Source organism: Leiobunum rupestre, chromosome 10 (assembly GCF_980474605.1).
Source record: "Leiobunum rupestre chromosome 10, qqLeiRupe1.1.hap1, whole genome shotgun sequence".
Classification (NCBI taxonomy): Eukaryota; Metazoa; Arthropoda; class Arachnida; order Opiliones; family Sclerosomatidae; genus Leiobunum; species Leiobunum rupestre.
In genome coordinates this window covers 42,303,414-42,318,008 of record NC_143393.1, presented here as the reverse complement: position 1 = coordinate 42,318,008, position 14,595 = coordinate 42,303,414, and the positions used below count along the sequence as shown (strand labels likewise).

At 34.6% G+C, this 14,595-nt stretch overlaps 3 protein-coding genes across 5 annotated transcripts in view; 2 read left to right on the top strand and 1 right to left on the bottom strand.

Moving 5' to 3' along the window:
- Window positions 1–6,749, top strand: part of LOC149925928 (solute carrier family 15 member 2) — a 28,570-nt gene extending 21,821 nt beyond the window's left edge. For all 3 annotated transcript variants that reach the window (XM_090162002.1, XM_090162001.1, XM_090162003.1), the window contains 4 exons: window positions 15–473; window positions 547–669; window positions 5,505–5,609; window positions 5,676–6,749. In XM_090162002.1, coding sequence (XP_090018128.1) covers window positions 15–473; window positions 547–669; window positions 5,505–5,609; window positions 5,676–5,897 — 909 coding nt within the window. In that variant the 3' untranslated portion in view covers window positions 5,898–6,749. The remainder of the gene's footprint in view (window positions 1–14; window positions 474–546; window positions 670–5,504; window positions 5,610–5,675) is intronic.
- Window positions 1–14,595, top strand: part of LOC149925927 (uncharacterized) — a 350,903-nt gene that overhangs the window by 320,715 nt on the left and 15,593 nt on the right. The gene's annotated exons all lie outside the window — the stretch shown is intronic.
- LOC149925929 (leucine-rich repeat-containing protein 57) lies at window positions 1,039–2,300 on the bottom strand. The gene has a single exon (XM_090162004.1). The coding sequence runs from the start codon at window positions 2,047–2,049 to the stop codon at window positions 1,336–1,338; it is 714 nt and encodes a 237-aa protein (XP_090018130.1). The 5' UTR covers window positions 2,050–2,300; the 3' UTR covers window positions 1,039–1,335.

The following is a 14,595-nucleotide window of genomic DNA, read 5'->3' as shown; positions in this document are numbered from 1 at the left end:
ACTTAATTTTAAAGGTTTACGTGCAAAAGAATATTCAAGCTGGAGAGCTGAATTACTCTCTGTCAACTATTAACTGCCCAGAAGCTTTGAACAATATAACATACAATCACAATTTACAGAACCTGGCCATAGATAGTTTGTTCATTTACCAGATAGACAAGACAATCGATGTTATCGAATCGACAGACTCTCTAGCCAAACCAGAAAATGCTGACACTCGGATCCGCATATTTTACAATTTGCCTGAAGCCCTGCCATACAACTCCACCATAACTCTGGAGAGCCTAGACGATTCTAAGCAGTACTTATTGGAAATTGATTCACGGGGTGCAGCTGGCTTCACCAATTACTCTCTAGTCCCTCCAGCGACATATAAGGTACTCTTACCCAGCCAAAGCAAGGAAGTGACCACGGTCGAAACCAAATCTGGTGGAGGGTATATCTTGCAAATTATGGGTGACAGGAACCAAACTGTAAGCATTGGAATATTTATTATCATAACTTATAAACAAAAATAATCTCAATTTAATTCCCAAAACTTCAAAGGCGTTCTTTGCACTAGTGGAACCCAATACTCTATCACTGTTGGTTCAAATACCGCAATATGTTGTCATCACCTTTGGTGAAATAATGTTCTCTATCACAGGGCTTGAATTTTCCTATTCTCAGGTAGGATATAATTTGAATTCTTGAAGTAAAAAATGGTTTTCCTTTCGGATAAGTAAGGGTGAATGTGAATAGGATTAATAGAGTAAAGCCACTGCCCACATAACCCACAATTTTTAAACGTTCAGTTAAAGACTTTAGTTCGTTTGAATTTCAGTAGATTACCGCGCTAGTCTCAAGAAGATTCGACCAATCAAATTATATTAGTATAAAACGAAACCATTTCGTGGCCGTTAACGAGCCAAACAACGACACTATCGCCATCTATTGCTACACAGGTAATACTACGAGTCGAAAAGAGCATTTGATTATTTTCAGTTTCTAATTTAGTAGAAAATGTCTTACAGCGGTAAAGAAGTTCACAATTAGTTTACAACCTTCTAAAACGAAATTTTACTTTCAATATTGAAAAATTGACCTGATATATATAATTTATATTTTTACAATGAAAGCTTAAATGTCAAAAATAGTTTCCCAACATTTCTTCCCCACTTAGTTTCCGATATTACAAACACCATCTGGAAATTTTACAAGCTCGCTTTTTATGCTATTAGTGTTTAATTTTTTAAAAGATTTATCACAAAATGTGCTTCTAAAATTAAGAATTTTACAATAATTAGGCATTTTAACAAAGTTATCATTTAACTGACTGAACACCTCTTGTAGATGTTAATACATCTTTTTCTTAGTGGCAGTGAATCGTTCCATATACTGCTCAAATCCCTCCATATGCTGCAAGTCCTTATATTCAAAAAGATTCCCGTCCAAAGCCAAAAGTGAAACGTTAGACTCAGCTAGGAGTTTTTTGGGAATAGAAGATAGCTGTAAGCAGTTCTCTTCTAGGCGTAGAACTTTTAACCTCGGGCATTCCGCTAATTCTTCCGAAAGGAAAGAAACTTGATTCTGGTTGAGGTTTAGTTCGTAACAGTACAAGTCTTTAGCACAATCTGTTACTTTAGCAATACGGTTTTTTGATAGGTCCAACACTTCCAAACTCTTTAGGCCACCAAATACGTGTGGGAACTCATTCATGCGATTGCTACTAAAATTTACATTTCTCAGAGCTTTAAGTTGGGACAAAGTTTCCGGAAGAGATGCGAGGTGATTTCCCTTGAAAGAAATTGTTTCCAATTTCTTTAATTCTCCAATTTCAGGAGGCAAATGTGGTAATTTGTTATTATTTAAAGTTAAAACCTTCAAGTGGGTAAATGATTTGATATTCGATGGTAAATTGTTTAGTTTGTTATCTGAGAGGTCCAAGTTTCTCAGGTTATCCGTTAAGATGCTTAGCTCTTTGGGGAACTCTGATATTCCCATTTCCTGGAGCTGACACACTCCCGTTTTTTCGGCGTTTCTGATATGAGGTTTTATGGAATTTCCCATTTTAGAAACACTTAAAATTAACTCTGCTAAGCCAAGGCTTACTTTAAATCGGTCAACTACATTGACTAGGTAGCTCGAAACTATACTAACTTTTCTTCGCTAATAGCTAATCTTTTAAAGCATTTGTATTTCTGTTTAATCACGACTTAATTGAGATCGGTATATATTATGAACGCAAAATTACGCAACTCTAAGCAATATAACACCTGTACCTTGTTCCATAAAAAACGATTACGATAAGAGCTGCGATAAGAGGCTGAAAGGCGACTGAAGGTGGCGCCAGCTAGTACCTGTTACTATAGTTACGGGACTTTTTCGCACTATCAGCCTCGTACTTCGTTCTGGCAGAGAGTACCTTTACGCTTACGCGTTAAAATCTTACTTCAAGAAAGAAAGAATGTAACATCGTTAATAGCCTTAGGCATTTACTGTTATCATTGCCTTGTGAGAAAACACTTGACAATTTTATTTTCGATTTTATAATGTGTTGAAACAAAACGTTTATTGGTGTAATATCTTACCCCTTCATGGCCCATTTAGGACACCTTTTTTTGAAAAATAACAAGTGGGGTGAGCCCTATTAAGGAAACCATAGAAATGAAGTGTATAGAGTAATATCGGCGTGACGTATGTCGACGTCACCCATTCTTTTTCCTATAGATAAAAAACTGCCCTCAAAATGGCGGCCATCGCCCAAAGCTACAGAGCGATACTACTCTATTCTAGGCTTATCCCCTTTATTGATTTTTCGGTAATGTTATCGGAAAGCAAATAATTATTTTAAGTCTAGTAATAAAATTAAGTTACAAAAGTTAAAAATAATAATTATCGAGGATTTTCGTTCTCTAAAAGCCTAGGTAACCAGGGCCATTTTTTTATATTATTATTTCCATATTTTTTTATTCAAAAAGTAAGATCGATTTTTTTGCGCCACCAATAGTGTTAATCCGGCCCTGTATGTAACATCATAAGGCTATAACTGTATTTAGTGTGCCTGTAAGTTGAAATAATTACTGAGTGATGTGTATAGAGATAAGCCCTCTAGCGATAAAAATACGCAACTTAAAACAAATTATCAGGCCGTAAGCATTGAAAAGGCTACGTGCACACGCTTACTACTATGGCGACGAGCGTTTGTGAACACAACTCTCACTTAAAGCAACTGTCGGCTCTATCATTGCCACCTGTATTATGAAAAGGCCCCTGTTATTAGAGATGGCCATGAATCTATCCGAATCAGAGAGTGTAAAGATTATGAGAGGCGTCTCTCTTTCAAAAAAGCGTACTAACTTTTTTTTTCCCAAAAATGTCCACTACTACCGTAAGAGCGATGGCGCCACCAGTGGCGCCGTTCTCACAGCGCGTGCGTTTCGATGTTAGGTTTAAAAGAGACGCAAAAACTTTCTAGATTTTTAATGCTAGTTTAACAAGGTTTTTAAATAATTTAGTAGGTCTGGGGTATATTCTTTTGTTTTAAATTGTAAAATATCGAAAACAAGAAATCCTTGTTTATCTTTTTTTAAGTTTCCAAAGGAAAAAGCCTGGTAAATTCGCATTTTCATTAGATAGGCTTATTGGCATATTAACTTAATATAAATTTTAGTTCTATTTTGTGGCTGAAAATTGTAAATAATGATGGACTTACAAATAAAACTACGGAATATTTACACGTTAACCATAGAATTTGCGCGAATAATTTCATTGATGCCAGTTTCATGAATATTAGAACTAAAAATAGGCTCACACCATCCGCTGTGCCAACAATTTTCAGTCTTAATGACTCTACACCATTGGAAATTTCAGAAAATGGTAATTTCAATTCAAGCCTTGCTACTCCTCTGGGAAGATCTAAATGATAATTTTGGTTTTAAGTTTTTATTAACGGACAGGATTAGCCAAGATTTTGTAGATAATTTTCTTGGATCTATAAGACAGAAAGGAGGCAACCGCGAGTCCGTGATCATCCCAATCCACAACAATTTCGAGCTGCATACAGGGCGGCCTCTGTGAATAATCTCTTGAAACCACCGGATTCTAATTTTGAAAATCTTGTAGTCTCGCAAAGCCAGGGGCAATGTTCCGATGAAGACTTAGAATTTTGTAAATCTACTGAAAGTCCAAACCTGCTAAAACAAAATGTTCTTAGTTACATTTCAGAATATCTAATTCACCGCTGCTACTCAAACCTTCAATGCTCTTCTTGCATAAGTCAACTCAAAAAATACAATCCAATTGTTGACCCAACAAATCTGCTCTTTTACTTTTAAGCTTTCAAACCAGCAAAGAATTCTTCTATCAGCTGTTCAGCAGCCTCATCGTACCAACTGATAGTTTCTTCAAATTTGTAACGGAGACAAATGAAGTATTTGACACCAGTTTTAAGCTTTTATCGCACATGACAAATATTAAAGGACGTTTGGAGAGATTCATCATTCAAAGAATTGACAAGAAATATTTTAAAGCTAATGAAGATTCTCCATGTGCAACTGCTTACCAAAACATGATATCTTTTTTCATAGAATTCTGCATACATAGTTCCCTTAAAAAACAAGATCTCAACCATGAATACATGAAAACCCAGAAAAGATAAGTTAGGAAACTGTTAAAAATACAATATTAATCACATTTTACCAAATTCAATGTTTCCTCGTATTTTTTAACTTATACCGCTCTGTTCTCGTTAAGCCTCGGCAATTTCATAAAATTTCCAATGAATTTCCTTGGTTAATCAAACAAATTAATTCTTTTAGTATCAAAATATTATAAATAGTCCGCTTTCTTGTACTTAAGTTTCTTTATTTTTCATGGAATTGAATTTTATTAATTTTAAATTAGCATAATTCAACTATGTTTAACAGCCATGACTGATGAAAAATACTTTCCGGATGTTTACAAAATTTAAAAATTTTCCAGTAGCGACATCGTGTGTCGGATAGTATCTTAACCTCTCCTATGGGCGCGTGCTCTCAAAATCTTGTACGAAATTTTAACGCTACGGGAATAGGAAGAGACGCCTCTCATAATCTTTACACTCTCTGTCCGAATCTTCGAAAAAAATTACTTTCGTGGAGAGCGTGGAGCCATCTATTAATGGGAACGGAAGCTAAAATTCAAAATAGCGAAACAATAATGTCGTCAGACAGCCATTATAGAGTATTATATTTAGACAAATTATATTATATTATATTGACAAATTTACAAACGAGCCAATCAACGCGAAGCATGCTTTTATGTCCCGCCTTTTGAGTCCAAATGTAGCTTCAGTATCTTGTTTTGATTTCGACGCTAGCGACATCTGTTGAAAAAAGAGCTACTTCACCTAGAGCCGACACTTGCTTTAATTAACAAATAATAATTTAAATATTAAGTATTTTATTGGTGTTGATAGAAAAAATGATAAAAAGTGTGTGTTTTTTAAAGTAATTAAACTGTTTTCCTTAAAAAAATACTTATAGGCACCTCCCAGCATGAAATCCGTACTTCAAGCGGCTTGGCTAATGACGGTGGCTTTCGGAAATTTAATAGTGGTTATCGTAGCCAAAGCTGGCCACATGAAACAGGTAAGCCCAAACAAACACTCGATCAAATAAAGTCAACAAAATATTGAAATGATTCTTTCAACGTAGTCTTATGAATTTATCATGTTTGCCGGTCTAATGTTCGCCGACATGATCATTTTCGCCATCATGGCGTACTTCTATAAAAGTATCATCAGATCGAAGGATGACAGCGTGAGTGACGCGGACACTCTTCCTGAGAAAAAGGGATCTCTAGCCCTCAACGACGCTGCCTCTAAAAACGGAAAACAAAACGAAGCCTACGTTAACGACGCTAACAGCAAAATGTGAACGCGAACAGAAACTTATTTAACGCTGACAGAAAGTCAACGGTTCACAAGTTAATGTTTCGTAAAGTTTTATAACGATAAATCAATGTAGCGAGGCTACCAATGATTTTACAGATTTTATCAGCTCTAGGAAATATTTTAATAAGATTCTTTGTTCCGTCACTTCGTGGACCAAAATTAAGTAGTTTAGTTTTGTGGGACTGAAATGTTTTTATATAATCTTGTTTCCATAGCTTTTTGCGTGTTACGTAACTACCGAATAGTTATGTTTCATGTTTTTTGACATAGTGAAAAAAAACACCTGGTCCCATTCTGCCCCAATGTATTTTAAAATTGCAATTTATGAGACAAAACTTGGTACCCGATAATATTTACGATTTGAGAATGTCACTAAAATAGTTCAATTTGTTACGAATGATGTTACTTATTTATTTCGCAATAAGTAGCATTTCATTGTTACACGAGGTTGGTTAACAAAATATGTTTTCTCAACTTGCTTTTTTTTCAATTTCCCTCATTGAAATACAAAATGCATTGCCATTGTGGCAATAATGGCAATAATATTGCCCAAACATAAATGTTTATCTGGTACCCGGTTTTATGAAATTCGAATATTTTGCAATATTAAAATTCATTGGGTAAATGAATTTAACTTAAAAAACGTACCTACCGAGCCATGGCTATGTCTAAGTTGACATTTATAGTATCAATAAATTATATAAATCGTTGTCTCGGGTATAACAGCTTCGAATGTCTAAATTTCCGTTAAAACCAACAATTATAAATATTTTTGTAAATATATTTTTATACGTATGTATTTGATGAGTAGTACCAAATGAATTGTGAATTAATTGTAAATAAAGTTCAAATAATTAATATCAGTATCTTCTCCATTGAATTAAATAGTGGACATAACAGTGGAATAGTTGTAACGTCACGTGATTTGCAAATTTGGCTTTCTCAATTTATTTTTTAGTTTATCAACAAATTACGGAGGCTTCATCGTTATTACGATTTTGAAATCGAAATACGTTAGAGGTTGTCCACCATCTAGGAAAATGTACACGGTTAAGTTTTGAGCAGAGTTGGGCACTATCATATCTTTTGATTGTTTTGGTACTTGATATGATAGGGAATCAAATTTCATACTATCAAAATATCATTTTTGATAGTGATCTATCATCGATTTAAACTTCTAAATGATTTATTGAGTTGAAATCTCGGTAATGGCTTTAGTTTTTTGATAGATTTGACGAAAATTTATCCGAAAATTTATAGATTTTCACTTGAAAGGAGTACTTATCCTAGTTTAAAAAAATACGAAAAAAATGATGCGACCTGCGTTTTTGGGATAAATATTGAAATTTTGAAATATATTTCACGCCATCTCTTAGTAAAAATTTTAAAATTTGATAGTTACGATATGAAAAGCTAAAGTTTTTATAGAAAAATTTATTCCTGTACTATAAAAATTTTAAAATTATCTTCTATAAAATTTATTTGACGATTTTTGATAGTTTGATTTGAGAGATTTAATTTACCTTTAAAAAGAGTTGAAGCATGCAGAAAAGGCGAGAAAAGGGCAGATATTAAGGATGATGATGTGAAACATGTGACTGTTTTTTTTAACTTCAAACCGTTTCCTCCCTCCTCAAAGTGGGGGGATGAAGGAAGAGAGGGGAGGGTTACACGGATTTCTTTATGTCTCGCTGCAAACGTGAAAAGGCCGTGAGGTGAGTCAACTGAGGGGGTATTATCACGTGACGGTTAAAGGCCAATGGGACGTTTCGAAAGTTCTATCGAAAGTTTTAGTTTTGGATTTGTTTTTGATTTATAGAATGTTTGCATCGCATTTTTACTTATTACGTGATTTACCTCATAATTATCGTTTTATTAGCTGGAAGAGGCTGGGGCGGTACAATGTCAAACCCCATGTGAAAGCTATTGAGCCTATTGTGCTATATATCTACTAAACAAAGCATTTGTGATTATCATTATTTTGCAAACGAGGAATTAAAATTGATTGTTTTGAAAAAAATTATTTAATTATTTCGCTGTATATTATTTTATTTGATAAAATTTAAAAAATAATAGTATTGATTCGATAGGTTAATAAATATAATTGCATTGGTATGATTGATTTGATAGGCTAGATTATAACATATTTCATTGATGAGTTTGATTTGATAGGATTACAAAAAAAAATATTTTTATTGGGGGTATGATTTATAGCTTTTTATCTGTAAAAAAATTGATATGAGAGAAAAATTTATATGTAGAATGCAAAAAAATATATAATTGATAGTTACCAATAAGTCATTAAGGAAAAAATTGATACTGATACGATCGTAAATTTTCAACTACTAACTTTACGCGAGTAAATTTATATATAGACACAAAATCTCGGAAATTTTATTTATTAATTGAGAGTTTACCGCCATCTATTGAATCTAAATCTCCAAAAAAATCTATTTAAATATTTGAAATAAAAAACAAGTTGGCAAGCCAAAATATACCTCTCCTCGGAAGTATGGTCCCTAGTGGTATTAATTTCTCGATACGACCCCCAAAGATATCTCTGCAATTCAGAGTTATTTACGAAAAACGTATTCTCGGTTCAAACCCTGCCCGGTATAAAATTTTAATTTTAATTTAAATAATTGAGACGAAACAATCGAGTTTAATTTATTCAGAATATTATAAATTAAGTAGTTACAACAGCGAGTTAGATTCACTAAAACAATGCACAATTGAATTTAACCCTTTTTACAGTACATGTTTATCAGTTGAATATAATACTAAGCAAATTTTAATGAAAGAAACATCTACAGATGGTATTTGTATTTTTCTCGCTTACGAAATACTTGCCGCATCTTTAACGCTCATTTTATTTCAACTTCCAGTTGACGTTGTGACACATACCGCATGAAAAAGACCAATGCCGTCCAATTTCCAATATCATATAATGACTCGCACACCCAAGAAATCATTGACTGCGTTAGAAATCGTAGATATCCAAATATCCACACCAAATATATTTACAAGAAGCAAAAACCTTACCATCAACAAAGCACAGAGAGCCACTTGACTAACCGCCAGCTCTTAAAGCAATTAACGTTAAATTATCTCCTTTGAATTAACACAACTATATATAGGTCGTTAATAATACCCGTAAATAAATAACAAAAAAAACTAACAAAGTGGACCACCCACAGGGTCTACCCTTTAACCCTCTAATCTCGGCTGACTGCGCTAAAACAAGATTTAACCTTTAAAAAAAACCAGATTAGGCCTTCATAAATTCATTAATAAAAAAAGACTTTATTACCTATTATGCTTACGATGCCTGTCTTAATTTCAGTGAATCTAAGCAGCTATCGGTGGTTCTGTGGTAGAGCGCTCGACTGCCAAACCGAATGGTCTGGGTTCAAAACCTGGGTGGCGCATTTGTTTTTAATCAATAGAGAAACGCTAAATTAGAATTTCTTCGATGCAATAATTTCAATTTCAATTCTATTTCAATTAAACCAAAATTTCGTACTCTATTAAATACGCTTCCGATAAAGCTGAAGGTCTAATTTTCAATAAGGCGTAACAAGTGTCGGTGGTTCTGTGGTAGAACGTCCGCCTGTCAAGCAGGAGGTCTCGGGTTCAAATCCCGCCCGATGCGATCGCAAATTGATACTAAGACGAATACCGTGTGCAACTGGTGGAAACCCTGCCATTGGACGTTGAGAGGTAGCATTACACTCAGCACTTGGTCCGTCCCAAAGTCATTAAGAAGAAGTTGGAGAGAAAACGCCTATATAAACACAACAGACTCAACATGCCCAACCATCAGAACACAAACACAACAAATTCAACACTCACAACCTACGCATAAACATTACAAATACGTAATACACCAAACCGTCACGACGGTGAGCAAAAAAACACCATCCAAACCAAACCGCAAATGCATCCGTTAACGCTCACCGTCACACCTTTGAGAAACTGCGTACGCAGTGATTACACTTTGCACCGAAAATGCGAACGCGTTCGCAGGCCTGACAGACCCACAGACCCACAGACAGACACGGTGGTTGTATAACCCCTCCTAGGGGACATTTCGTATTTCTTGGTATGCGGTAGAAGTGAGGGGCAGGTCACTTCCATTTTGGGTGCGTCTTAATCATAGTAAAATGATTAAATCAGGGTAATCAAGATTAAAAAATCTTATCACGATTTAAACGAGATTTAATCATTCTAATCATGATCTAATCTTTTTAATTAGATTTAATCATTTTAATTAGATTTAATCATTTTAATTAGATTTAATTATTTAAATCACGATTTAATCAATATAATCGGTCGAATAGAGAATTTATCATTAAAATCAAAACTAAAGTACTATTTAAACATACTAATCACGATATAATTTTTTTAATCAGGATTTAATCATTTTAAACAGATTTAATCATTTTAATCAGATTAAATCATTTAATCATTCTATTCATGATTAAACGTGATTTAATCAACTTAATCGTGATTAAATTGAATTTAATCAAAATAATCACGATTAAATCGGATTTAATATTTTGAGGGGTGCGTCGTTAATCAAGGAAGTGACCTGCCCCTCGGGTAGAAGTGCTTAAATGGATTTCAAATTAATAGCCAGTAATAACGGCGGTTGTTGTCTGGTATTGACGGCTTTTAAAATTCATTTTGCGCGTGAAAATACCTCTACATGTTATGGTCAAAAAAGCACGCAAAGAAGGCTGTGTGCTAAAACGTCATTTCAAAATCCGTCAATTCGATGACTATAAATTTAAGAAGTTTCGCTCGCAGAAAAGTGGCGATATAGTGTGGCGGTGTTTTGAAAAGAATTGTAATGTAACGGTTACCCCCGACTCCAACAAATCTATACTCAAAGGTAAAAACAAGGTGGAACATGACCATGACAGAGTAACGGCCAACAAGCTACAGCGCACAGTGTTTCAAAATCGACTTTTTTGTGCCAAAATTAAATTTAAACAAAATATAATGAATGTGTATATATTATTGATCACTGTTTTTAGCTCAGTCCGAAAATGTAACTTATATTCTGGTAACTGCCACCAGGGGGCCAAACGTTCCCCTTTGGGAATTTTGTGGAATTTCTTTAGTCAATGTGTGTAAAGGCTTCTGCTAAACGTAAATTAAAAATTCGGTGAAAATCGGTTGTACAGAAGTTCTGTAAAATGCGCTCAAAGGTTCAAATTTGATCAAAATATGGCATATTCAAACGGCCTTTTTCCAAAATGTTGCAAGTAGTTGCAGAAAAAATCATCATAATTTGGTAGAATAAGTTCCGCATTATAACTTGCAAAAAGTCCGAGTGCAAATTTGCACGAAGTTTTCAAGATATATACATTTTTATAACTCCGAAAAACATTTTTTGAAAACGCAATTTCGCCAGGTCTCTGTTCATCTTGTTTTCCTTCTTTCCAGTACAAAATATTCTACGCCTGATAAACTTCTATTTCATCCTCCTGTTAGTAGGATTTTGCTGTGCGAATGCTCTCGCAGAAATTGATTTAGATTGTCTCACATGTCTTGTTCCTATGTAATTTCATACAATTTAAAATTTTAGATACAGTCGTTTCATGAAGGCAAAAAATAAATTAAATTAAACAAAACTAAATCATTTTAATTTTTGCTTTTCCTTTGTTTAGCAACTTTAGAACAGGAACCTACAATAAATTGAAAGTACCATTTGCCGATTATTATATAAAGAATCAATATAAATGAACAAACACACATTTATTATCTTGTATTGTGCATTTTGAACAAATTACGTTGAAATAAGTAATGAAATGAATACTTCATTTTTGAAAACAAAAAATACTCGTGTAACAACAAGTAAAATTAATAATAAATAAAAATACACTTTCATTATTTGCACGAGTTAAGTTTTTAAGTGATATAAGTAAAATTAAGTAAATATTATTTAAAAATGTTCCTCATTTTCCAAAATAAGACCAAGACCTTGCATATCCGCATGTAAATCAAATGAATCTTCCAAATCGATGTCGAACTCTTCACCAGCATTAGCGCATGGCGGTTGCAAAAATTCTACTTGATCACTTTCTTTCAACAAAAGAATAACAGCCAAAGGTAGTGGTTTGTTTTTATTTTTTCTCTTTCTTTCAACAAGCGAAAAATCTGAGATTACCGGGTCAGACGAATCTAGAGATCGGTTGAAGATGTCAAGTAGGTTATCTCTTCTGCTAGTTTTTCTAGCATGGAACTCTCTATACTGGCGATACATCTTGTTTTTTGATTCTGCAGCCTGTTCGCTGAGCAATCCCATTGGTAGAGTAGAAGACTTTATTATGTCTTTTCCATGAACCAGAAGCTTATGCACGCTTACAGGCATGTAGTACCAGCCGTAACTTTCAAGGTATGTGTGAAGTAAACCTCTACAATTCTCTCCAAATTTATCTTCGTCTACTGGTAATTCGGATGATATTGCGACGAGAATTACGTGCAGCTGTTCTATTAGCCAGTGCTCCAATCCTAAAATGTCGGCAAATATTCGACGGTTCCTTTCGTTGAACGCTCTTAGTGCTGTGTTGCCATCATTTTAAGACCCACTTCCACCCGGTTTCGGAAAGTCAACCCTAAGTGCCAATTGGGACAACAGTTTATCTTGAATTTCTCTTTTACGCTTCTGAAAGATTTGCTTTTTCTCGTCCCCGTCTACGCGACAACATCTTAAACCGTCGCAGTTTCGATAGCCAAGGTGAAGGCAGAATTCTAGACATCCACGCGTGAAGTGGACTTATTCCGTATTTGAGGTTTTCAGGTTTAGGGGTGAACGTGTAGTTAGAAATGTTGTTGAATTGAGATGGGGTAGCTCGACAAATGGGACACGATTGTTGAGATTTCGTTCCGATGACGATGCTCAATACCTTTCCATCAATGATAGTAAAGGCTAAATCATATTCGACCGATATCTTTTTATCTGTTTTAAAAAAAAAATTCTAGTGGTGAAAGAGCCTATATTTCTTCATCGACTCGGCGCTTTTCTTCTTTAATTACATCCGCCGTCTCCTTGCAGAAACTAAGTCGTAAAGGTCGACAATATCGAACAGAGTGGGGCGATTGGTTATTCCATAAGACGTGACCATTTTCAGACTTAAACTGAAGTGGAATAACGGTGGTGGCGAACAATCCCTGGTCGTCGTTATTTGCGTTCTCATACGAAAACGACTGTTTGTACTGAGATTGCCCTGTACTCCCATCAAATCCCCAAGAAAGTGTAAGAGTGAATTTCTGCTCTTCCATATGTAACATATCGAAATACTGACTTAAAACTTCAGCTTGTAGGTGTACAATGCGCGTAACCGTATGGTTTAAAAGGAATTGCAATGGAATCACCGCTGATGTGTCGGATATTTGAACAAGGACTATGGGTCTGGACTCTTTTTATTTCGAGCACTTCACGGTACGCTGGGTATAAATTGATACCATGGGATTTTGCACCTTCTCTCAAGCGGTTATAAGTCTTCACCGTTAAGCCCTCATCAATTATCAGAGCGAAAGCTTCTTGTGGGGTATATTTCCGAAACATATTAGGTTGTTTAATTTGACTAATAATTTTATATGGTCGTGCAGGACTTTTTAGCACCTCTTTCAATAGAGGGAAATGTCTTTTTCTCCATCTCGCTTAGCGGACAACTGTACAGCCTTCAAAACCTTTGTCAAAGGTTGATCAGACAAGGTATTTGATAATACTAAAATGTCCCTTTTTTGTGTGCGAGGACGCATCAGTGAAAAATCCTTAGTTAGCCTTCCAGTGGAACTAGTGCTGGGTTCGGTACAAATATCTTTGCTAACCGAGGTTTTTTCGAGTGTAATATTGGTGAACGTCTTACTTAACCAATCCGCATTCTTTGTCAGGAAATGGTTTTTGATGCGATGGCTGCTTTTGTACTTGTTTAGAAACTTTGTTTTTAAATTTTTTATTTTCTTAACTTGTAACTTTAATCCTGCTTCATCTAGTGTTAAATGTTCTGGATCCTTGATAAGTTCTAAACAAAGGCGTAATTCTTCTGCGAAATCATTTCCCTTCAGGAAAATCTCGACTAGATCTCTATTCTTAACCACTTGTGATTCGCAAGTAGAAACACAAACCTCATTAGTTCTTAATTCTGACATTCCAGCGTTGAATTTAATTTTAAAAATAATTTTTCAGAGCTTAGGAGGTGTTTAAAAACAAATTTATATTGGACAAACAGTTAAAGAAAGTGGCGATTTCGAAAAGGTTAAATTCAATGGGTACATGACGAACACAAAATTAAGAGTTGAAACAAAACTAGTAACCACTGCACACATCACTTACTTGGTTTGCAATATATACACTGTTTAAAAGCACGATTTGCTTTAAGTATAGTTTCTACTAACTGTGAAACGCAAAGACTCGATTGTGTCAATAAGTTAAAAATAACAGACAGAAATAAACTAAAAAAAATTCCATTGTAATAATATTTTGTTGACATTAGATTTGTTAGTTTAATTTTTGCCTTCATGAAACTACTGTATCTCAAATTTTAAATTGTTGGAAATTACATGCGCAAGCGCACAGCAAAATCTTACTAACAGGAGGATGAAATAGAAGTTGATCCGGCGTAGAATATTTTGTAGTGAAAAGAAGGAAAACAAGATGAACAGAGACC